General features: G+C 39.9%; 1 protein-coding gene across 31 annotated transcripts in view; it reads left to right on the top strand.

The window, feature by feature from the left end:
* The window catches only part of ttn.2 (titin, tandem duplicate 2), a 163720-nt gene that overhangs the window by 114691 nt on the left and 22047 nt on the right, over positions 1-26982 (top strand). For all 31 annotated transcript variants that reach the window (XM_048194420.1, XM_048194404.1, XM_048194401.1 and 28 more), the window contains 14 exons: positions 1138-1725; positions 1833-1937; positions 2017-2214; positions 2324-2620; positions 2722-3309; positions 5698-6000; positions 6211-23313; positions 23436-23732; positions 23839-24426; positions 24519-24821; positions 24956-25540; positions 25751-26050; positions 26168-26470; positions 26581-26886. In XM_048194420.1, the coding sequence (XP_048050377.1) occupies positions 1138-1725; positions 1833-1937; positions 2017-2214; positions 2324-2620; positions 2722-3309; positions 5698-6000; positions 6211-23313; positions 23436-23732; positions 23839-24426; positions 24519-24821; positions 24956-25540; positions 25751-26050; positions 26168-26470; positions 26581-26886 (21864 nt within the window). The remainder of the gene's footprint in view (positions 1-1137; positions 1726-1832; positions 1938-2016; positions 2215-2323; positions 2621-2721; positions 3310-5697; positions 6001-6210; positions 23314-23435; positions 23733-23838; positions 24427-24518; positions 24822-24955; positions 25541-25750; positions 26051-26167; positions 26471-26580; positions 26887-26982) is intronic.

Below are 26982 nucleotides of genomic sequence, written 5' to 3'. Positions count from 1 at the left end.
ATAATCTACTTCAGGGGTTTCCAAAGCCAAAGACAGTGGGCCTTCTGACACAGCATGCATAATGGTGCCCCACACCCCCACCCCCATCCCCATTTTAATACCACAACAAATCTAGCCTGATATAAGTAAAAACTATTATTTAATTAAATACGTAACCCATCAGTAATAAAATAAAAAAATATACAAATTAAGAGAAATGACAAATAAACAGATTTTTTTTTTTTTTTTTTTCAGGTAGGCCTAGTAAGAAATACTGCAGAAATTAAATTTAAAAAAAGTAATCAAATATACAAGTGTGTGTATTTGTTCAGGTACAATGGGCATGTAATAAAACTGAATTGAGTGCTTGACGCTTTCTGTCAAAGCACTTTGGGGGTGTGTGCATGGAGGGTTGCCCGTCAGCGTGTGGGTGCTGAATTCAGTTTTCTTGCATGGTTTATTGTGCTTTTAATAACTTATCAGGTATGTTAAATATTCACTGCATAGTCTTTAGTTTATTAATTACAAATAAATTGATTATTATTAAAGCTTCAAAAGTTATTCAGTCAAGGACAGTGAGGGATTCCCTCTTTGCTTTTTATTATTTGATTAACATGAATGATAAAAACAACAGCAGTCTTTTAGGCTGCTGTCAATTTAAGACTGAATGCATGGATCTAATATAATGTTACACATCAGATATTTGCCTCAAATATTTGTTCAGTTAAGAAACTGACTTTTTACCAGAATACTCGCCAAGACAAATATTTTGAAATAAATCTGTGTGTGTGACCGTTCAAGTGCGATTCGCCCCTAAAGAGAACTGAATGTGAGAGGCGTCTTTCTGTGTATGCGCTTCAGGTATCCTCTACGTGAGTAACACATAGAGATCTTTTTTGTGGCTTATTGTGCTTAATAACTGTTTTTGACATCAAACATGTCCAGCACTTTATTTTCTCATTCATGCATGTTCATTTCGTAAAAACAGAAACCGAAACATCAGACCCAAGTGCTTTGCACCCAGTCCTACTCTGCACCTCCGCTGAAGTGCTCTTCCCACACTTTGAAAACCCCTGGTGTACCTAATAGTTACATTTGTGTCTTACTGGTTATGTAATCACATCCATTAATTTTTTTCTTTTCTCTCTCTCTTTACAGTGCTTCCACACTGTAACCTTAAAGGCTTGCCAGACTCTTGCTACGTGGCAAAGGAAGGAAGCACTGTTCGTCTTAATATCCCTATTATAGGTATACCTGCTCCAGCAGTCACATGGAAAAAGGGTGATGTTACTTTATCAGATAGTGGCAGAATCTCAGTTGAATCAACTGCAACAAACACGGTCTTGCTGATTCGTGATTGCCATAGAGGTGATGCTGGCAAATTCACTATCATTTTGAGAAACAGTGCTGGAACAGAGGAATCAGCTATTGACATTAAAGTTGTTGGAAAGCCTGGAATCTGCACCGGTCCTATCAAATTTGATGAAATCACAGCAGAAGCGATTACTGTAGAATGGGGCCCACCCAAAGATGATGGTGGATCAGAAGTTAGCAACTATATTTTGGAAAAGAGGCATTCTACTGCTAACAAATGGGTCACAGTTGCTTCTGCGATTCAGAAGAACTCTATGAGAGTTACAAGACTTCATGACGGAACAGAATATATCTTCAGAGTTTGTGCTGAAAATAAATATGGAGTTGGAGAGTTCCTCAGATCTGATCCAGTGTTGGCTAAACATCCATTCAGTAAGTATTTACCAGGAAAGCCCAAATATGTTTTATTTGAAATATGAAATATGCTGGATATTTAAAAATATTTCTTTACATCAATTACACACTTTTCCCCACACCAGATGCACCAGGGGCTTCAGCACCACCTGAAGTTGTGAGCATTCGTCATGAGTCTGCTATACTAACATGGTCTGATCCAAAAGATACTGGAGGCTCTCCCATCACAGGTAAAACATTTCTTAACTACATTTATTTATTTATTTAGTCATATCTAAAGTAAACTTTTACTTCTAATATTGCTTATAGGATATTACATGGAATTCAAAGATAGAAATAGTTTAATGTGGAAGAGAGCCAACAAGACACCTTTAAGAGTGAAAGAATGCAGAGTGACCGGTTTGGTTGAAGGCCTGGAATATGAATTTAGGGTCATAGCTATGAATGTGGCTGGACTCGGAAAGCCAAGCAAAACAACTGAATCTCTTGTTGCTCTTGATCCTATTGGTGAGTATAAGTGTACTCTCTTTCTGTTTATGCTGACCTCTTTATGCTGTTCATCAGGAAAAGAGCACAAAATGAATTTTGTTGTTTTTATTATTGTCTCTTTCTATAGATCCACCTGGCAAACCTGATGTGATCAATGTCACAAGAAACAGTGTAACACTTATTTGGACTGCACCCAAGTATGACGGTGGCCACAAACTGACCGGCTATATTGTTGAAAAATTAGAGCATCCTGGAAAGACATGGATGAAGGCTAACCATGTGAATGTCCAAAGCTGTGCATACACTGTAACAGACCTACAGGAAGGCTGTACTTGTGAATTCAGAATAAGAGCTAAAAATGCAGCTGGAGCTATCAGTGCTCCCTCAGAGACAACTGAGCCTCTTGTCTGCAAAGATGAATATGGTAAGTTATATTGTCAGGTTTTAATGAATTTGCTTAACCAAACCCTCTATAAAACCCTCTATAAACATAACAATGTTTATAATCAATACCTAACTTTACAGAACCGCCAACTATTACAATTGACCCTGAAATGAAGGATGGAGTGACTGTGAGGGCTGGAGAAACAATTGTCATCACAGCATCAAGCATTCTTGGCAAACCACCTCCTACAGCTGTGTGGTCTAAGGGTGGAAGAGAGTTCAAGTCCTCAGATATTGTCCAAATCACAAGCACTCCCACATCTTCAACTTTGTCTATCAAGTATGCCAGCCGAAAGAACACTGGAGAGTACACCATTAGCGCAAGCAATCCATTTGGTATCAAAGAAGAAAAAGTTAAAGTGAAAATCCTGGATGTGCCTGGACCTCCAGGTCCTATTGAAGCCAGCAGTGTCTCTGCTGAAAAATGCACATTGACATGGTTGCCACCAGAAGAAGATGGTGGCTGCAGTATCAAATCATATACATTAGAAAAGAGAGAAACCAGTCGCCTACTCTGGACAAAACTTGCTGAAAATGTTATGGATTGCCGCTATGTTGCCAGCAAGCTGATAAAGGGAAATGAATACATATTCCGTGTTTTAGCAGTCAATCAGTATGGCACTGGGGATGCAACACAGTCTGGACCAGTTAAAATGGTTGACAGTTATGGTAAGCCCAATTTCATATTTTACTGCATTTATTTTGTTTCAGTCTATTGTTGCAGTCATATATAAATATATATAATGTATGATAGCGTATCATGTATAAATATGTATATATATATATATATATATATATATATATATATATATATATATATATATATATATATATATATGTATCAGAGGTCGCGTTAACCGAAAATTGTCCGTCACTGACGGAATTTTTTTATCAATGATGGAAAAATCTGAAGGCCGTCCGTCACCGTTGACAGATTACACTGAGGATGATCTATTGTAAATTGTAACTGTAATTCCCACCCCTGTCCAATTGGTGGTGAGTGCGCTCCAATGTAGCAGCAGAACACTGGATCCAGAACAAAAATGAAACTGGCACGAATCTTTTGCTATGCGTTTGATAACGCACAGGCGAGTTCCCAGAAGCTACAACGATCTATCACGCCACATTAAAGAGCGCCAAAACTGTATTTATTGCTTGAATTTCTTAATGAAATGGACAGAATTTGAAATCTGAGACTTTGATCCATATCAAAAATTATTTAATTTTCGTTAAAGTAGATATTTAAAGCGCAAGTGATCGTGCCTGCGTCTCCATGTCATGATTATACTGTCTGCTATATTTGCTTCTTATTTATTACATCCAGGCAGTTGGTTAATGAAACATTGATTAAAATTAAGATATAATTTTTACAAAACGAAATTCACTTTAAAGAAAGGTTTTCTACAAAACAAAACTTAATGAAGTGGTCAAAATCATGTCTGACACACTCCATGTCTCCCGATATATTGCGCATCTTATGATGCATCTTACTTATGCTCTTCACTTTTCATAATCAAATAGATGAATTTAAAACATAACATAGGACTATTTAAACATAAATATGAAACTACGTTTTCTTTAATGGCTACAACATGTAGCCTATAGTACAGTACAGAGAAATTTCATGTTAAAGTAAAAGTTATGCAGTCTAATCTGTTAAAGGTGCCATCGAACATTTTTTTACAAGATGTAATATAAGTCTAAGGTGTCCCCTGAATGTGTCTGTTAAGCTTCAGCTCAAAATACCCCATAGATTTTTTTTTTATTAATTTTTTTAACTGCCTATTTTGGGGCATAATTAGAAATGCACCAATTCAGGTTGCGGCCCCTTTAATTGCTCACGCTCTCCGCCTCCGGAGCTCGCGCTTGCCTTAAACAAGTTTACACAACTAATATAACCGTCAAAATGGATCTTTACAAAGTGTTCGTCATGCATACTGCATGCATGTGTCTGATTATGTGAGTATTGTATTTATTTGGATGTTTACATTTGATTCTGAATGAATTTGAGGCTGTGCTCCGTGGCTAACGGCTAATGCTACACTGTTGGAGAGATTTATAAAGAATGAAGTTGTGTTTATGAATTATACAGACTGCAAGTGTTTAATAATGAAAATAACGACGGCTCTTGTCTCCGTGAATACAGTAAGAAATGATGGTAACTTTAACCACATTTAACAGTACATTAGCAATATGCTAATGAAACATTTAGAAAGACAGTTTACAAATATCACTAAAAATGTCATGTTATCATGGATCATGTCAGTTATTATTGCTTCATCTGCCATTTTTCACTATTGTTCTAGCTTGCTTACCTAGTCTGATGATTCAGCTGTGCAGACGTTAATACTGGCTGCCCTTGTGTAATTCCTTGAACATGGGCTGGCATATGCAAATATTGGGGGCGTACATATTAATGATTAATGATGATTATGTAACAGTCGGTGTTATGTTGAGATTCGCCTGTTCTTCGGAGGTCTTTTAAACAAATAAGATTTATATAAGAAGGAGGAAACAATGGAGTTTGAGACTCACTGTATGTCATTTCCATGTACTGAACTCTTGTTATTTAACTATGCCAAGATAAATTCAATTTTTAATTCTAGGGCACCTTTAATCTGTTCTTCAAAATAAATGGATAAGCCTATATTGTCCTATAGGTTCATAATTAAAAATGAAAATGTGAATAAAAATAAAAGCAATTAAATGTGTTATTATAATTAAAATATGAAAATGAAAATGACGGCTAACAATAGATTATGATGGAATTTTTACGACCCTGTCCGTCAAAATGATGGACAATGTTAAAGTCTAGCGCAACCTCTGATATGTATGTTCATATATATATATATATGTGTATATATATATATATATATATATATATATAATGTATGATGGCGTGATCATATACTGTAGCGTAGCCAAAGGATGGCAGAAAAAAATGGATGCTGCATTAATTGCTTTAAACTGAAAAGATTAATTGCATCCATTAACTAATATAATATTAAAACGTGTATTCATTTTATTTATTTTTTTATTTGTTCACTTTTTTTGCAGGACCTCCTGGGCCACCATCAAAACCAGAAATTGATAATGTCAGTAGAAATGCTGTAACAATTTCTTGGAAGAGACCAACTGTAGATGGAGGAAGTGACATTAGAGGCTATAGTGTTGAGAGAAAAGAGAGAAGAGGAATGAGATGGGTCAGAGCTTCTAAGAAGTCCATTTCTGATCTACGTTATAAAGTATCAGGCCTGTCAGAAGGAATTGAATATGAATTCCGCGTCACTGCAGAGAATAAGGCTGGTTTTGGCGAGCCCAGTGAGCCATCACAACCTGTAATGACAAAGGATATTGCATGTAAGTATATATATATATATATATATATATTGTTTTTTTTTATATATAATATTGTTTTTTTTTGTTTGTTATTGTTTTTTGTTTGTTTGTTTTATTTTATTTTATTTATTTATTTATTTATTTTTACATATTTCCAGATTTGTTGTTCTTGTCAGTTTTTGTCCCAAAGAATTTTGATTATTTATCATTATCATTTTTTTTTTTTTTCAGATCCACCAGGGCCTCCATCCAACCCACGAATTACTGACACAACCAAAACAACTGCAACATTTAACTGGGGTAGACCCTTCTATGATGGTGGTCTTGATGTGACAGGATACTTTGTTGAACATAAAAAGGAAGGAGATGATGACTGGGTTCAAGACACAACTACTCCCTTGAGAATAACAGAATTTGTAGTTTCAAATCTACAATCAGGAGGAAGATATCACTTCCGAGTCAGAGCACAGAACTCAGAAGGTCTTGGTGAACCCTCTGAAGTTGAGCAAGTTGTTGAACTGGTGGATCGAGAGGATATTCCTGACTTTGAACTTGATGCAGAGCTGAGAAGAACACTTGTTGTGAAATCAGGTGCTTCAATTCGCATATTTGTGCCAATCAAGGGCCGGCCAGCTCCAGAAGTAACATGGTATAAAGAAGATGTACCTCTTAAAGGCCGTGCTCACATTGACACTACTGAATCATACACTCTAGTAGTCATCCCTGAGTGTACAAGATATGATGCTGGGAAATATGTCCTAACATTAGAAAATGTTGCTGGAAAGAAGACTGGATTTGTCAATGTTCGTGTTGTGGACACCCCAGGACCTCCAGTGAATTTGAAACCAAGGGAAATCACAAAGCATAGCATTACTTTACAATGGGAGATTCCAATTATTGATGGGGGTTCAAAGATCACAAATTATATTATTGAGAAGCGGGAGGCAACACGAAAGGCTTACTCAACCATCACTGCAAACTGGCAGAAATGCTCGTACAAGATTCCAGACTTGGAAGAGGGTGCTGAATATTACTTCAGAGTTTTAGCTGAGAATGAAAGGGGTATTGGTGAACCAGCAGAGACACCTGAACCGATAAGAGCTTCTCAGGCTCCTTCTGCACCAGATAATCTGATTGTTTCAGATGTATCCAAAGACACAGCAACTCTTGCATGGACAAAACCAAAATATGATGGTGGTAGTCGAATTACTGGTTATGTGATAGAGGCTCAACTGAAAGATTCTGATCAGTGGACCCATGTGACAACAATAAAAGCTTTGGACTACACTGCAACAGATTTGTTGGAAAATGCAGAATATGTGTTCCGGATCTTTGCTGTAAACATGTCAGGCAGGAGTGAACCTCGTGAAAGTCGACCAGTTGTAATTAAGGAGCAGACCACACCTCCAGGATTTGACCTCAGAGGTATATATCAGAAGATAGTGGTAGCTAAAGCAGGTGATAATCTAAAAGTTGAGATCCCTGTTCTGGGTCGTCCAAGACCACTTGTTGTATGGAAGAAAGAAGATCAGGAACTTAAACAAACACAGAGAATAAACGTTGAAAATACTACAACTTCTACTATTCTCAACATTAATGAAATTAAGAGAAAAGATGGAGGACAGTATTCCATGACTGGAAAGAACATCTTAGGAACAGTGACTGAAACCATCACTGTTCAAGTACATGATATTCCAGGACCTCCAACTGGACCAATAAAATTGGATGAAGTTTCTTGTGATTATGTTCTAATATCATGGGAAGCACCAGAAAATGATGGAGGAGTTCCTATTAGTAACTACATTGTTGAGATGCGTGAGACCACTGGCACATCCTGGGTGGAATTGGCAGCAACTGTTATCCGCACAACATTCAAAGCTGCACGCCTTACAACTGGTATTGAATATCAATTACGTGTTAAAGCTCAGAACAGATATGGTGTTGGACCCTACATAACATCAGAACCGGTGGTGGCTGCTTATCCATTTGATGTACCAGGACAGCCAGGAATTCCACAAATAGTTGCCTTCACCAAGGATTCAATGACAATCAGCTGGAATGAACCCTCTTCAGATGGAGGTAGCCCAATTTTAGGATACCACATTGAGAGGAAAGAGAAAAACAGCATACTCTGGCAGAGGATTAGCAAAGCTCTAGTCGTTGGCAATATATTTAAATCACCAGGTCTGATGGATGGCATTGCATATGAATTCCGTGTTATTGCAGAAAATCTGGCTGGTCTAAGCAAAGCCAGCAAGCCATCTGAGATGACATATGCACTTGATCCCATAGACCCCCCAAGTCAACCAGTGGCACTTAACATAACGAGACATGAAGTTACTCTTCAGTGGACAAAGCCAGAGGGTGATGGTGGTTTCTCAATAACTGGCTATATAGTCGAGAAAAAAGAGCTTCCTAATGGTCGCTGGCTCAAAGCCAACTTCAGCAACATTCATGAAACAAATTTTACTGTGAGTGGTCTCACAGAAGATGCTTCTTATGAATTCCGTGTATTAGCAAGGAACTCAGCTGGAGCTGTTAGTAAACCATCTAAACCTTCAGAGGTCATTGTCTGCAGAGATGACATTGAAGAACCGAAGATTGATGCTGATGCAAGTTTCAGTAGTGTTGTGGTAGTGAAAGCAGGTGATGTCTTCAATCTAGATGCACATGTTACAGGTCGCCCAATTCCAGTCTTGGTTTGGACTAAAGATGGCAAGGAACTTGAAGACACTGGAAAACTAGAGATCAAAACATCAGATTTCTATACTTGCTTGATTAACAAAGATTCTTTACGTAGAGATGGTGGTGCATACACTCTAACTGCTAGCAATCCGGGAGGATTTGCCAAATTTGTCTTCAACGTTAAAGTTCTTGACAGACCTGGCCCACCCGAGGGACCACTGCATGTCACAGACATGACAACAGAGAAATGTATTCTGACATGGCTGCCACCACTTCATGATGGAGGAGGAAAGATTGAATATTACATCATTCAAAGACGTGAAACAAGTAGACTTACATGGACAAATGTAGCCACAGATTTACAAGTTAACCGCTATAAGGTTACCAAATTGCTGAAAGGAAATGAATATATCTTCAGAGTCATGGCAGTTAACAAGTATGGAGTTGGAGAACCTCTTGAATCTGATCCTGCTGTTGCCACTAACCCATATGTGCCTTCTGATCCTCCACAAGCACCAGAAGTAACTGCTATCACAAAAGATTCAATGGTGGTTTGTTGGGGACATCCGGAATATAATGGCGGAAGTAGTATAAATACCTATATCATTGAGAGGAGAGATAAAACTGGTCTTCGTTGGGTGAAATGCAATAAAAGGACTGTTACTGATCTGCGCTTCAAAGTGTCAGGACTAACACCTGGACATGAGTATGAATACAGAATCCTAGCTGAAAACGCTGCTGGCTTAAGTGCACCAAGCCCTTCAAGTCCATTTTACAAAGCATGTGACACAATATTCCAACCCGGACCCCCTGGAAATCCAAGGGTTTTGGATACAACTAAGTCGTCCATTACTCTTGCTTGGAATAAACCAGTTTATGATGGTGGCTCGGATATCACAGGTTATATTGTTGAAACATGCCTGCCAGAGGAAGATGAATGGACAATTGTCACTCCAAAGGCAGGTCTAACAGCAACATCATTCACCATAACCAACCTTATTGAAAACCAAGAATATAAGATCAACATTTCAGCTCTTAACTGTGAAGGTGTTGGAGAACCAGCTTCTGTGCCTGGTTCACCTAAAGCAGAAGACAGATTCCTTCCACCTGAAATTGAGCTTGACTCAGACCTCCGCAAAGTAGTGAACATCAGAGCATGCAGTACCTTAAGATTATTTGTGCCAATTAAAGGAAGACCTGCTCCAGAAGTCAGATGGTCAAGGGAGAATGGTGAACCCCTTGATAGAGCATCCATTGATATTACATCATCCTTCACCACACTGCTGATTGAGAATGTAAACAGATTTGATGGTGGAAAGTACATGCTAACAGTGGAAAACAGTTCAGGAGCTAAAACAGCATTTGTTAATGTCAGAGTTCTTGACACTCCTGGTGCACCACAAAACCTTACAATCAAAGAAATAACAAAAGATTCTGTTTCACTCATCTGGGATCCTCCAATCATTGATGGTGGATCAAGAATCAGGCATTATATTGTTGAAAAACGTGAATCTACAAGAAAAGCATATTCCATTGTTAATGCCTCTTGTCCCAAAACAAGTTGGAGAATTGGAGACTTAAAAGAAGGAAGCTTGTACTGCTTCAGAATTTTGGCTGAAAATGAGTATGGTGTTGGTCTTCCAGTAGAGACTACAGAAGCTATAAAAATCTCTGAGAAGCCTCTTCCTCCTGGAAAAGTGACTCTAAAACAAGTAACTGGCAACAGTGTAACACTTTCTTGGGAGAAGCCGGACCATGATGGAGGAAGCAGAATAACTGGTTATAATGTTGAAATGCAATGGAAAAACAGTGAAAAATGGACCCAAGTAATGACTGTTAAAGTAACAGAGGCAGTTGTTGTTGGCTTAATACAAGGTGAAGAATACTCCTTCCGTATTTCAGCAACCAATGAAAAGGGAACCAGTGATCCACGTTCACTTAATGTCCCTGTGGTTGCTATGGATGTTGTTATTGCTCCTGCCTTCAAACTTGTATTCAGCACATACAGTGTTCTGGCAGGTGATGATCTGAAAATTGATGTGCCATATGTTGCTCAGCCCAAGGCAGCAGTTACCTGGCAAAAAGATGGTATTGCTTTGAAAGAAACAACAAGAGTAAATGCTGAAGTAGCAGAGAGACACCTTTACCTTGTGATAAAAGAGGCAACACGGGATGATGTGGGCAAATATACTATTAAACTGACAAACTCAGCTGGTGAAGCTACAGCAGACATCAGTGTTATTGTACTTGATAAACCTGGACCACCAACTGGCCCAATCAAAATTGATGAGGTAACTGCAGACAGTGTTACATTATCATGGCAGCCTCCAGAATATGAAGGAGGCTGTAGCATTAATAACTACATTGTTGAAAAGCGAGACACATCCACCACAAACTGGCAGATTGTTTCTGCAACAGTTGCAAGAACAACAACTAAAGCTGCAAGATTAAAGACTGGCTGTGAATATCAATTTAGAATTGCTGCTGAAAATAGATATGGAAAGAGTTCACTTCTTCTGTCTGCACCTGTTGTTGCACAGTATCCCTTTGAGATTCCCAATCCACCAGGAACTCCTACTGTTCAGTCTGCTACTAAAGAAAGCATGGTTATTGTGTGGAACAAACCCAGTAGTGATGGAGGAAGCAAGATTTTGGGATATCATATTGAGAGTAAGGAAAGAAACAGCTTGCTGTGGGTGAAACAAAACAAAACGATCATTCCAGACACAAGATTCAAGATAGGTGGCCTTGAAGAAGGCATTGAATATGAATTTAGAGTTTATGCTGAAAATATAGTTGGGCTAAGTAAAGCAAGCAAAGTATCAGAAATCCAGGTGGCTAGAGATCCATGTGATCCTCCAGGCAAACCTGAGGCAGTGATTGTCACAAGAAGCTCTGTAACACTCAGGTGGACAGCACCACAATTTGACGGTGGCTGCAAGATCACTGGATATGTCATTGAGAAGAAAGAATTGCCTAATGGCCGCTGGATGAAAGCCTCTTTCACTAATATCATTGAGACAGAATTTGTCATCAGTGGCTTAGTAGAGGAGCAGCAATATGAGTTCCGTGTCATTGCAAGAAATGCTGCAGGTGTGTCTAGTACTCCATCAGACAGCACTGGTGCAATCACAGCAAAGGATGAAGTTGATCCACCCAAAATTGACTTGGATGCCAAATATTCTCAAACTATTGTTGTTAATGCTGGTGAATCATTTAAAGTAGATGCAGGGATACTTGGCAAACCTATTCCTTCAGTTCATTGGATAAAAGCTGGTGAAGAACTTACAAATACTGCAAGACTTGAGATCAAGAATACTGACTTCACAACTACTCTTAGTGTGAAGGAGGCTATCCGTGTTGATGGAGGCCAGTATACCTTGCTACTGAAAAATGTTGGTGGAGAGAAATCTGTAATTGTCAATGTCAAGGTTCTGGACAGACCTGGGCCTCCAGATGGCCCAATTTCAATCTATGGGGTTACCAGTGAAAAGTGCTGCATTGCCTGGAAAACTCCATTGCATGATGGAGGTGCGGAGGTGTCTCATTACGTTGTGGAAAGACGAGAGACCAGCCGTTTAGTTTGGACTGTTGTGGAATCTAAGGTACAAACCCTCAATCTTAAAATTACAAAACTCCTTCCTGGAAATGAGTATATTTTCAGAGTGATACCTGTAAATAAATATGGTATTGGTGAGCCTTTGGAATCTGATCCAGTGATTGCGGCAAATCCATTTGTCTCACCTGATTCACCAAGTAATGTTGAAGTGTCAAATATAACAAAGGATTCCATGGTTGTCACATGGGAAAGACCCACTAATGATGGTGGTAACGCAATTACAGGATATATAGTTGAAAAGAGAGACAAAGAAGGTGTCAGGTGGACAAGATGCAACAAACGTGTAGTGAGTGAACTACGCTTTAGAGTAACAGGTCTTCTTGAAAACCGAAGTTATGAATTCCGTGTGTCTGCTGAGAACGCAGCTGGGGTTGGTAAACCAAGTCCACCCACTGTGTACTTCAAGGCAGTGGATCCAGTTTTCAGGCCCGGTCCACCAAACAACCCCAAGGTAATTGATGTCTCAAGAGCATCTGTTTTCCTGCATTGGGGCAAGCCAATTTATGATGGTGGTTGTGAGATTCAAAGTTACATTGTTGAGGCCTGTGAAGTCACTAACGATGAATGGATGATGTGTACACCACCCTCAGGAATAATAGAGACAAGATTTGAGGTGAAAAAACTGCTTGAAAAGCATGAGTACAAATTCAGAATATGTGCCATAAATAAGGTTGGAGTAGGAGAAACTGCTGATATCCCTGGATCCATTATCATAGAGGATAAACTTGAAGCACCAGATATTGATCTTGATGCTGACCTGAGAAAGATGATCACTGTCAGGGCTGGAGGCTCTCTCAGATTGTTTGTTCCTATTCGTGGTCGACCAACTCCTGAAATAAAGTGGGGAAAGGCTGAAGGTGAAATCAATGAAGCAGCTCAGATTGATATTACAAGCAGTTTCACTTCACTCGTAATTGAAAATGTTAATAGATTTGACAGTGGAAAATACACTTTAACTCTGGAAAATGCCAGTGGAACAAAAACTGCATTTATTAGTGTCAGAGTATTAGATACTCCTGATGCACCTGCAAACTTCCGTGTGAAGGAAATAACAAAGAATTCAGTCACTCTTACCTGGGAGCCACCTTTGTTGGATGGTGGAGCTAAAATAAAAAACTACATTGTTGAAAAACGAGAGACTACAAGAAAGGTATACTCAGCTGTTGCTACCTGCAACAAGATGACATGGAAAATTGAACCACTCCAAGAGGGAAGCAACTATTTCTTCAGGGTTCTTGCTGAAAACGAACATGGAATTGGATTGCCTGCAGAGACTCTAGAACCACTGAAAATCTCAGAAGTTCCACAACCCCCTGGTAAAGTTTCTGTTGTGGATGTAACACGGAAGAGTGTTTCTCTCAAATGGGAAAAACCAGAGCATGATGGAGGCAGCAGAATTACTCATTATGAAGTTGAAATGCAAGTTAAAGATCAAGATAAATGGTCTCTTTGTGCTCAAGTAAAATCCCTTGACACTGTTGTAACTAATTTAGCTCAAGGTGGGGAGTACCATTTTAGAGTCATTGCTGTTAATGACAAAGGAAAGAGTGATCCCAGACTCCTGGCAAATCCTGTCGTTGCAAAGGACCTTGCTATTGAGCCCTCAGTGAGAACTAAACTTAGTACCTACAATGTACAGGTTGGGCAGGATTTGAAAATTGAAGCACGAATTGCCGGTCATCCAAAACCAACAATTACATGGACCAAAGATGGTTCAGCTCTGAAACAAACCACAAGAGTAAATGTTGCTGACACTGCACATCATACCACTCTTACGATCAAAGATGCAACAAGAGAAGATGGTGGTATGTATAACATTGCTGTGGCTAATGTACTTGGACAAAAGGAAGCCACTGTTGAAATAATCATACTTGAAAAACCTGGCCCACCAACAGGCCCAGTCAGGATTGATGAAGTGAGTGCAGAGAGCATTACACTGTCTTGGGACCCACCAACATACACTGGAGGCTGCCAAATTTCAAATTATATTGTCCAAAAGAGAGACACCACCACGACAAACTGGGTAGTTGTTTCTGCCACAGTAGCAAGGACCACACTTAAAGTTGGTAATTTAAAAACTGGAGCTGAATACCAGTTTAGGATCTTTGCTGAGAATAGATATGGTAAAAGCTATGGCATTGACTCAGATCCAGTTCTTGCCCAGTACCCATTCAAAGAACCTGGGCCTCCTGGAACTCCATTTGTGTCTGCATTCACAAAAGAGTCTATGGTAGTCGAATGGCACAAACCAGTCTCAGATGGTGGAAGTGCTATTCTAGGATATCATCTTGAGAGAAAAGAGAAAAATAGTATTCTTTGGACAAAGATCAATAAAATACTCATTCAAGACACCAGATTTAAAACATCTCCATTGGAAGAGGGCATTGAATATGAGTTCAGAGTCTATGCTGAAAACATAGTTGGAATTGGAAAGTGCAGCAAAATCTCTGAGGGTTGTGTAGCACGTGACCCATGTGACCCACCAGGCACCCCTGTGCCAGTGATTGTGACAAGGCACTCAGTGAAACTTAGATGGACACCACCAGAATATGATGGAGGCAGCCTTGTCACTGGATATGTTGTGGAGAAACGGGACCTGCCAGAGGGCCGTTGGATGAAAGCTAGTTTTGCAAACATTCTTGAAACTGAGTTTACAGTTACAGGCCTGACAGAAGACTACAAATATGATTTCAGAGTTATTGCCAGAAATGGAGCTGGATCGGTCAGTAGGCCCTCTGAGAGCACTGGCTCAATTACAGCTAAAGATGAAGTTGAACCACCAACCTATGAGGTTGCCTCAGAATATAGCCAGATTTTGACCGTGAATGCTGGAGATACATTCACTCTGGAAGCATCTGTACTAGGAAAGCCAATTCCAACAATGCAGTGGTTTAAGGCCGATGTAGAAGTAGAAAATTCTGCAAGAGCTGAGATCAAGAACACTGACTTCAAAGCAATTCTTGTTGTCAAAGATGCCATTCGAATTGATGGAGGACAGTACACATTGCACCTTACTAATGTGGCTGGAACAAAGTCTGTTTCCTTCAATGTAAGAGTGCTAGATAGACCTGGACCCCCTGAGGGGCCCTTGACTATTTCTGGTGTAACATGTGAGAAGTGTTCATTGTCATGGCTGCCTCCAAGACATGATGGTGGCAGTAGCATTTCTCATTATATCATACAGAAGAGAGAAACAAGTCGTCTTGCTTGGACTGTAGTTTCAAGTGATTGTGGAGCAACAATGTTTAAAGTTACTAAGCTTCTAAAAGGAAATGAATATATATTCCGTGTTATGGCTGTCAACAAGTATGGAGATGGAGAACCACTTGAATCTGCACCAGTGATTATGAGAAATCCTTTTGTTCTACCTGGGCCACCTAAAGACCTAGAAATAACAAATATATCCCGGGACTCTATGACTGTATGCTGGACTCGTCCTGAGACTGATGGTGGAAGTGAGATTGTTGGTTACATCGTAGAGAAGAGAGACAGAGCTGGAGTCCGGTGGACAAAATGTAACAAACGCAGGGTCACAGACTTGCGCTTCAGAGTCACAGGCTTGACAGAGGATCATGAATATGAATTCAGGTTATCTGCAGAAAATGCTGCTGGAGTTGGACAACCAAGTCCACCAACTGTTTATTATAAAGCCTGTGATCCCACATTTAAGCCTGGCCCACCAACTAATGCACACCTTGTTGACACTACAAAGAATTCAGTCACAATTGCATGGAGTAGACCAATATATGATGGTGGCTTAGACATCCAGGGCTATGTTGTTGAGATATGTAAAGCTGATGAAGAAGAATGGACCACATGTACTCCACCCTCTGGATTAAATGATACTAAATTTACAATTACTAAACTCACTGAACACCAAGAATACAAAGTTCACATATGTGCCCTAAATAAACTAGGTGTTGGTGAGCCAGTGGCCATCCAAGGAACCGTCAAACCAGTGGATAAGATGGATGCCCCTGAAATTGAGCTTGACTCTGAGTTGAGAAAAGGTATTGTTGTGCATGCTGGAGGATCTATGAGAATCAACATACCATTCAAAGGACGCCCCATTCCTGAGATAAACTGGACCAAGGATGAGGGAGATTTACCAGATAAAGCCCAAATAGAAAAGGGACCAGATTACACTCAGCTATCAATTGATATATGTGACAGAAATGATGCTGGGAAATACATTCTAACTTTGGAAAGTAGTGCTGGCACTAAATCAGCATTTGTGTCAGTAAAAGTACTCGATACACCAGGTGCTCCACAGAGCCTTGTTGTGAAAGATATAACAAGAAATTATGCCACCCTAGTTTGGGAACCACCACTTATTGATGGTGGTTCAAAGATAAAAAATTACATCATTGACAAGAGGGAATCAAATAGACAGGGATTTACAAACATTACTACTAAGTGCTCCAAGACCAGCTTCCGTGTAGGTGATCTGGCAGAGGGTGGTATTTATTATTTCAGAGTCATGGCAGAAAATGAATTTGGAATCGGTCTGCCTGTAGAAACAGAAGAATCTGTGAAGACAGCAGATCCTCCTCTTTCTGTTGGCAAGGTAACTTTGACTGATGTGACAAAAACCACAGCATCACTTTCCTGGGATAAACCAGATCATGATGGTGGTAGTAGAATCTTGGGTTATTATATTGAAATGCAGTCAAAAGGATCAGAGGAATGGACTGTTGCTGCAGTCACCAAAACATGTGAGGGTACAGTGACCGGACTTAGTTCAGGACAAGAGTACCTCTTCAGAGTTTTAGCTTACAATGAGAAAGGAAAAAGTGACCCAAGGGCATTAGCTGCTCCTGTCATTGCCAAGGATGTAACTATTGAACCAAGCTTCAAAATAGTTTTTAACACATACAGTGTTCAAGCTGGTGAAGATCTCAAAGTGGAAATACCATTTAAAGGTCGTCCAACTCCAAAGATTGCATGGATGAAAGATGGACAAGCACTGAAAGAGACAACCAGATTAAATGTCTCAACCACGACAATGTCAACAGTTCTTAAAATTAAAGAATCAAATAGAGAGGACTCTGGGAAGTATACAGTCACAGCCACAAATAATATAGGTACGGTCACAGAGGAAGTTGGCATAATCATTCTTGACAAACCAGGCCCACCAGTCGGACCAGTCAAAATTGATGAAGTAAGTGCCACCTATGTTACCATTTCCTGGGAGCCACCAGTATACACAGGAGGTTGCCAGATAAACAACTACATAGTGGAAAAACGTGATACAACCACTACTAACTGGCAGATTGTTTCAGCAACCATTGCTCGTACCACAATCAAAATCTCAAAGCTGAAGACTGGTTCTGAATATCAGTTTAGAGTGTTTGCTGAGAACAGATACGGAAAAAGCACATCATTAGATTCAGCACTAGTTGTGGTCAGTTATCCTTTCACTGAGCCTGCAGCTCCTGGTGCACCATTTGTTTCATCAGTGACAAAAGACCACATGACAATTGAATGGAAACCCCCCAGCAATAATGGAGGCAGCCCTGTTATTGGGTATCACCTGGAACGTAAAGAAAAGAACAGCATCTTATGGACTAAACTTAACAAGCTTCTTATCACTGACACTCGATTAAGAACAAATGGTCTGGAGGAAGGAATTGAATATGAATATAGAGTGTATGCTGAGAATATTGCAGGAATCAGTCCATCAAGCAAAGTCTCAGAAAGTGTTGTTGCACGTGATCCATGTGATCCCCCTGGAACTCCTGAAGCCATTGTTATCACAAGAAATCTAATAACTCTTCAGTGGTCTAAACCACAGTATGATGGTGGCAGTGCAATTACAGGATACATCATTGAAAGAAAGAAGCTGCCTGAAGGTCGCTGGATGAAGGCCAGTTTCACAAATATCATAGACACACAATTTACAATAACTGGATTAGAAGAAGAACAAAGATATGAATTTAGAGTAATTGCCAGAAATGCAGCTGGTATTTTAAGTGCACCCTCTGAAAGCACTGGACCAATTACTGCTCAGGATGAGATTGAAACTCCATCTGTCTCCATGGATTCAAAATTTAAAGATGTTACCATTGTAAAGGCTGGTGAATCCTTTACTATTGAGGCTGATATTGCTGGCAAACCTCTTCCTGATATTATGTGGCTTAAAGATGGAAAGGAAATTGACAGTGCTACACCTAGAATGGAGATTAAATCCACCATCACAAGAACAGTTTTGACTGTTAAGGACTGCATCAGAGTAGATGGTGGTCATTTCCTTTTAAGTCTCAGTAATGTTGGTGGAACAAAACAGGTACCCATTAATGTAAAGGTTCTTGATAGACCTGGTCCACCTGATGGCCCTCTGAAAGTAACTGGTGTCACAGCAGAAAAATGCTATTTGCATTGGAGCCACCCATCACATGATGGTGGAGCTGGTATTTCTCATTACATCATTGAAAAAAGGGAAACTAGCAGACTGTCTTGGACAGTGGTGGAACCAAAAATTCAAGCGATCAGTTACAAAGTCACTAAACTCTTACCTGGTAATGAGTATATATTCAGGGTCATGGCAGTGAACAAGTATGGTATTGGTGAACCACTTGAATCTGAACCTGTCCTTGCAAAAAATCCTTTCAACAAACCTGGACCACCTTCAACTCCAGAAGCAAGTGCAATCACCAGAGACTCAATAGTCCTCACATGGGAACGGCCAGAGGATGATGGTGGGTCACAAATTGATGGTTATGTTCTTGAGAAACGTGATAAAGAGGGAATCCGATGGACAAAGTGTAACAAGAAAAGACTAAATGACTTGAGATTCAGAGCCACTGGGCTTACAGAGGGGCACTTCTATGAATTCAGAGTATCTGCTGAAAATTCTGCTGGTGTGGGCACACCAAGTGAACCATCTGAATATTACAAAGCTTGTGATGCAACTTATCCTCCTGGTCCTCCTAATAATCCTAAAGTGACTGACCACTCAAGCACAACTGTTTCCTTGGCATGGAGTAGACCAATTTATGATGGTGGTGCAGCAGTCTCAGGATACATTGTTGAGGCAAAGGAAGTTAGTGAAGATGAATGGACTGTGTGCACTCCTCCAACTGGTGTGCAAACAACTCACTTCACAGTCAAAAAATTAAAGGAAAATGCAGAATACAACTTCCGTATTTGTGCAATTAATATTGAGGGGGCTGGAGAACAAGTTGATGTTCCAGGATCTGTAATTGCTGCTGAAAAACTTGAAGCTCCTGAGATAGAACTTGATGCAGATCTTAGGAAATGTGTGACTGTGCGTGCCAGTGCAACACTACGCTTAAAGGTCACCATAAGGGGAAGGCCCGAGCCAGAGGTTAAGTGGACAAAGGCAGATGGTACCTTACCAGAGCGTGCTCAAATTGAAGTTGCAGGCTCTTACACTGTGCTTGTTATTGACAATGTTAATCGATTTGACACAGGAAAATATGTTGTGACCCTTGAAAACATCAAAGGCACAAAATCTGCATTTATTAATGCCAAAATCCTTGACTCTCCAAGTGCTCCAGTGAACTTTGAAATTAGGGATGTAAAGAGAGACTCTGTTCAGCTACAATGGGAGCCTCCACAAATTGATGGTGGAGCCAAGATCACCCATTACATTGTTGAGAAGCGTGAATCTAAAAGGCTGGCATACACAACTGTGACAAACAACTGTGTCAGAAATTCATTCAAGGTTGATGATCTCCAAGAAGGAGGTCTTTACCACTTCCGTGTATTGGCTGTGAATGAACTTGGTGTTGGTTTGCCTGCAGAGACCACAGAGGCTATCAAAGTTTCTCAAGCACCCTTACCACCTGGTAAAATTACAGTTGTTGATGTAACTCGCCACACTGTTACTCTAGCATGGGAAAAGCCAGATCATGATGGTGGCAGCAAAATCACAGGCTACACGGTTGAAATGATGACTAAGGGATCAGATAAATGGACAGTATGTGCTACAGTAAAGGCACTAGAAGCCACAATTGAAGGACTTACAACGGGAGAGGAATACAGCTTCAGAATTACAGCACTTAATGACAAAGGAAAGAGTGATCCTAAACCACTGGGAGCACCTGTTGTGGCAAGAGATATTACTATTGAACCCATTATTGATTTGCTGTTTAATACCTACAGTGTAAAAGCTGGAGATGATCTCAAAATAGATGTTCCATTCAGAGGCAGACCTTCTCCAGAGGTTTTATGGAAAAAGGATGGTCATTCATTGAAGCAAACAACCAGAGTTAATGTTCTGACATCAAAGACAGCATCCAAGATTGTCATCAAGGATGCAACAAGAGAGGATGCTGGAAAATATGAAATTACTTTAGCCAATTCAATTGGTGTTAAATCAGCAGAAATATCTGTCATTGTTCTTGATAAACCGGGTCCACCAGGTGCAATCAAGGTCGAGGAAATAAGTGCTGATTTTATTTCACTATCATGGGACCCTCCAATTTATGATGGTGGCTGTCAAATTAATAATTATGTAGTTGAGAAGAGAGATACAACCACTACAGCATGGCAAATTGTTTCAGCAACAGTTGCAAGAACATCAATCAAAGTAACTCGTTTGACACAAGGAACAGAATATCAGTTCCGTGTTGCTGCAGAGAACCGTTATGGTAAAAGCCATGCAGTTGACTCTGCCCCAATTGTTGCACAGTACCCTTTCACACCTCCAGGCCCTCCAACCAGTCTTCAAGTTTCTCATGCCACTAAATCAGGAATGCTAGTTACCTGGAACAGACCATCAAGTGATGGTGGAAGTCCAGTCATTGGATATCACTTAGAATGCAAAGATCAGAGCAGCATTCTCTGGACAAAGATGAACAGAGGACTTATTACAGAAACTCAGTTCAAAGTAACTGGTTTGGAAGAAGGCCTCTTATATCAGTATAGAGTATATGCTCAAAATATAGCTGGCATTGGACCTTGCACAAAGGCATGTGATCCTGTTTCTGCCCGAGATCCATGTGCGCCTCCAGGTCAGCCAATAGTTATGAACATCACAAGAACATCTGTTTCTCTCTCGTGGGCAAAACCTGAGTATGATGGTGGAGCTAAGGTGACTGGTTATATTGTTGAACGCAGTGAACTTCCAGATGGTCGGTGGTTAAAGTGTAATTTCGCCAATCTTCAAGAAACATTCTTTGACATCACTGGTCTAATTGAAGATCAAAGATATGATTTCCGTGTAATTGCTAAGAATGCAGCTGGCTTACTCAGTGAACCATCAGAGGGTACAGGACCTGTAACTGTAAAGGATGATGTTGATCCACCACGCATCACAATTGAGGACAAGCTAAGACAACTGGTTGTAGTGAAAGCTGGAGACATACTGAGAATTGATGCTGAAATATCAGGACGTCCAATTCCTGTGATTTCATGGGCAAAGGATGGAAAAGAAATTGAAGCCAAGGCCAGATTTGAGATTTCATCAACACTAACTAGTACAACTCTAATTGTGAGAGATGCTATTAGACGAGACTCAGGACAGTATGTTCTAACATTGCAAAATGTTGCAGGCACCAGATCTTTAGCCGTAAACTGTAAGGTGCTGGACAGGCCTGGCCCATCATCTGGACCATTGGAAGTAACTGGTTTGACTGCAGAGAAATGTACATTGGCCTGGGGACCACCTCAAGAAAATGGAGGTGCTGAAGTTCAGCACTACATAGTTGAGAAACGTGAAACAAGCCGGCTTGCCTGGACTCTGGTCTATGCAGACATGAAGGCCACAACATGTAAAGTAACAAAACTGCTCAAAGGTAATGAGTATATATTTAGAGTTCGGGGAGTTAATAAATATGGAACAGGTGAAGCTCTAGAGAGTGATCCTGTTAAGGCAATGGATCCATTTAAAGTCCCTGCTGCACCAACAGATGTTGAAGTCACCAGTGTTACAAGTGAAGCAATGACAATTTGCTGGGAAAGACCTGTCTCTGATGGAGGCAGTAGCATTTCTGGCTATGTAATTGAGAAACGTGAGAAATCTGGTCTTCGTTGGGTACGTGTCAACAAAAAGCCTGTTTATGACTTAAGAGTAAAAGCTTCCAATCTTCGTGAAGGGTGTGAGTATGAATACAGAGTATTTGCTGAGAATGCTGCTGGTTTGAGTGCACCAAGTGTACCTTGTCCATTGACAAAGGCAGAGGATCCTTTGTTCCTACCATCACCTCCAGCTAAACCTAAAATTGTTGATTCTTCTAAAACATCAATAACACTGTCTTGGAACAAGCCATTATTTGATGGTGGCTCTCCAGTTACAGGATACATGGTGGAATACAGGAAAACCAATGATGAGGACTGGACAGTTGGTGTCAGTAACACTAAGAGCACAGAGTTCACAGTGGTGGGACTCACATCAGGAGAAGAGTATATCTTTGTAGTCAGATCAATTAACAAGATTGGTCCAAGTGAGCCAAGCCCTGAAACTGATCCACAGATAGCAAAGGACAGAGAAGATGAGCCAGTTTTCTTAATCAGTAATGAAATGAGGAAGACACTGATTGTCAAAGATGGCAGCTCATTTACCCTTAGAGTCCCATTCAAGGGGAAGCCTGTCCCACATGTAATGTGGAACAAACCAGATGTTGATCTGAGGGTAAGGGCAGCTATTGATACAACTGATAACTACACATCTATCACAATTGAGCAAGCAACAAGAGATGACTCAGGGAAATACACTGTAACCCTCCAAAATGTTGCTGGAACTGCAACACTGACATTGAGTGTAAAGGTCCTTGATTCTCCAGGCCCACCAGCCCGCATTGAAGTAAAGGAAGTCACCAAGAGCTCTGCAACTATTTCATGGGATACTCCTGAGAATGAGGGTGGTGCTCCAGTCAAGAACTACCTTGTTGATCTCCGCGAGGCAACTAAAATGGGCTGGACCAGGATTACAGATAGTTGTCCAAGGTTGACTTATAAACTGAATGACCTTCAAGAAGGGGGTGTTTATTATTTCAGAGTTACCGGTGAAAATGAGTATGGTGTAGGAGTGCCACTTGAGACTAAAGAAGGAACAAAGATTACAGGTAAAGTAAAATTATTACATTTACAGCATAATCACTGTAGCACATTTGTTTGTTTGATTATTATTTTTTAACTTTGATACATATTTTTGTCACTTATACTCATATGTTACTTTTAATTTTAGAAAAACCAAGTCCACCACCCAAGCTTGGAGTCACTGAAGTCACAAAAGACAGTGTCTCACTAGCATGGCATAAACCAGAACACGACGGAGGTAGCAGAATTACAAATTACCTGGTTGAGGCTCTTGAAAAAGGACAACAAAAGTGGATAAAGTGTGGTTCCACCAAATCAACTCACTTTGTTGTCTCTGGATTGAGAGAGAATGCTGAATACTACTTCAGAATTCGGGCCGAAAACCATGCTGGACTTAGTGACCCGAAAGACATGGTTTTACCTGTGCTTGTAAAAGATCAGATGGGCAAGTTATTTATTATTATTGACATTTAATTTTTACACATACATAATGTTTGGTTTTATATGAGTTTGCATTATTATATAATCTTGTGGCTTTCTTTAATCAACAGAGGCTCCTGAAATTAACATGAAGGACTTCCAACACAACACTGCCTATGTTAAAGCAGGTTCAAATCTCAAGATTGAGATCCCCCTCACTGGTAGACCATTACCAAAAGTATCCCTCTCTAAGGATGGACAGGTTCTAAAGTCAACCATGAGATTCAACTATGAAGTGACAACTGACTCCCTTATCTTGTTTTTACGTGAGAGTGTTGCTTTGGACACAGGCAGATATGATATCACAGCCTCCAACTCCACTGGGACCACAAAGTCTTTTGTGAACATTGTGGTCCTTGACAGACCAAGTCCACCAGTTGGCCCTGTTGAAATGTATGATGTCACAGAGGACAGTGTCAGTCTGAAGTGGTTGCCTCCCACATATGATGGTGGTAGCCCAATTACTAACTACATCATTCTCAAACGTGAGACGACTACTGCAAACTGGATAGAAGTCTCATCTGCTGTTGCAAGGTGCACAATCAAGATCATGAAGCTAATTACTGGAATTGAGTACCAGTTTAGAATCAGGGCTGAGAATCGCTTTGGCATCAGTGACCACATTGATTCACCGACTGTTACAGTCAGTCTTCCATACAGTGAGTAAAATGCTTCTCTACAAGCAGCAAATTGGTAAATACAAATGTATGCCTATTAAGCATCTATGAAAACCTATTCCATTTTGTTTCAGCACTCCCCGTGGCACCTTCACAACCATGGATGTCAGCTGTAACAAAGGAAAGCATTACTGTTAACTGGAAGGAGCCATCTTCGGATGGTGGAAGCCATGTATTTGGATACCACCTTCAGATGAAAGACAGAAACAGCATTCTTTGGCAGAAAGTTAACAAAACTGTTATCCGTGCTACACACTTCAAAGTATCAAATGTGAACGCTGGTCTGATCTATGAGTTCAAGGTTGCAGCTGAAAATGCTGCTGGTATTGGTCCAGTTAGCAAGACCTCAGATCCTGTGCTTGCAATTGATGCTTGTGGTAAGCATTTAGTTTCCTATAAATTAATTGTTCTATATACTTAAGCCATGAGTATTAATAATTATAGTTTTCTTATTTTTTAATCCAGTGGGAACAAACAAATAACATTAATTACCACTGTTTTTGTCCCACAGAATCTCCAGACAACCTTAGAGTGACTGATATCACAAAGAGTTCGATTAGCATTGCCTGGCAGAAACCCTCATATGATGGAGGAAGTAAAATTACTGGATATTTGATTGAAAGGAAAGATGGACCGAAAGGCAGATGGTCAAAAGCTAATTTGACCAATGTTACTGACACAAAGTTCACCATATCAGGCTTGACTCAGAATGAATCTTATGAATTCCGGGTCATGGCTAAGAATGCAGTTGGCTCCATTAGTACCCCATCAGCAACTGTTGGACCAGTCACATGCGTGGACACTTATGGTGCCCCTGAGATTGAACTTCCTCAAGAATATCTTGATGTTGTAAAATACAAAGCAGGTGCTACAGTTCAACTTAAAATTGGTATTATTGCTAAACCTCAACCAACAATTGAATGGTACAAAGATGGAAAAGAACTAGAGTCTGGAGCTCAGATTTCTATCTCCAACACCACTGAGTCTGCATGCATCTCAGTCAGGGAAGCCACCCGTCTGAATACTGGAACATATGAACTTAAGATCAAGAACTCTTTAGGCTCAGCATATGCTGCTGTCAGAGTACTTGTCCAAGGTATGTTGCAAACTTGCATAATATCTAACATTATTTCTAATAATTGTTATTTGTTAATTACTTGTTAATATGTAGTTATTTTACTTTTTAAGGAAATAAGTAACAAATGAACTGTATTTAATGCATTTAATTTATTGCATGCCTTAATTCATTAACTCTGATATCCCTCATTTAAGCATTTTTGGCACAATTTTTGCTCCTTTTCATCAGACAAACCAGGTCCCCCTGCTGGAGACATACAGTTCAAGAAAGTCACAGCAGATACTATGACTATCATGTGGGATCCTCCAGCTGACGAAGGTGGTGCAATGGTTACCCACTATATTGTGGAGAAACGTGAAACAAGCAGAATTTTGTGGTCCATTATCTCAGAAAAACTAGAAGACTGCATTGTCACAGTCCCAAGGCTAATTAAGGGCAATGAATACATATTCCGTGTCCGTGGTGTGAACAAATATGGAGTTGGAGATCCTTTGGAATCTAGACCAGTAGTTGCACAGAATTCCTTTGGTAAGAAGATATTTATTAATCTAATAGTTTTATTACTATTAATTACTATTATTATTTTATTTTATTACTATTAAAGTTATGACCTAATATTATTTAATGCTTCATTTTGCCCAACAGTTCCTCCTAGTCAGCCTTCTAAACCACAAGTCACTATGATTACAAGATCAACAATGACTGTGGTATGGGAAAGACCAAGTTTGGATGGTGGCAGTGATATTGATGGATATTACTTAGAGAAGTGCGAGAAGAAAAGTCTACAGTGGTTCAAGGTTATTAAAGATCCAATTCGTGATACCAGACAGAAAGTCAGCAACCTCACAGAAGGAAATGAGTATCAGTATCGTGTCTGTGCAATCACCAAAGCTGGAGCGGGCCCATATTCTGATGTGTCCATCTTCTACAAAGCTTATGACCCAATTGGTAAGCTTTTTTTGTGATTTCTTTTTATTATTTATTTTCCAGAATATGTATTAAATGTATGCCATGATATTTTGAATATAATTTGTTATATATACTAATTGCTATTCTAGATCCACCAAGTGAGCCAACCAAGCTCAGAGTTGTTGATTCAACAAAGACATCCATTACCCTTGGATGGGTGAAGCCTGTCTATGATGGTGGCAGTGAAATCACAAGCTACGTTGTCGAACAAAGAATGGCTGATGAGACAGAATGGATCACTATAAGTTCTAAAGGAGAAGTAAGGACAACTGAGTTTGTAGTATCTCACTTGAAACCTGGAGTGTACTACTTCTTCCGTGTCTCTGCTGTTAATTGTGTTGGAACTGGACGTTCAATTGAGATGATGCAGCCAGTGCAAGCCAAAGATATTCTAGGTTTGTACTTTCTGTCTAAAACAATATACAAGCTGATTCAAATTGTTTTATTATGATACTGTGAACCTGATCAAATATGTTCCTCTTTCATTTACA

This window comes from Megalobrama amblycephala, linkage group LG6, assembly GCF_018812025.1.
Source record: "Megalobrama amblycephala isolate DHTTF-2021 linkage group LG6, ASM1881202v1, whole genome shotgun sequence".
NCBI classification, from domain to species: Eukaryota; Metazoa; Chordata; class Actinopteri; order Cypriniformes; family Xenocyprididae; genus Megalobrama; species Megalobrama amblycephala.
The sequence above is the reverse complement of the archived record's forward strand: the minus strand, read 5'-3'. Positions and strand labels throughout refer to the sequence as shown.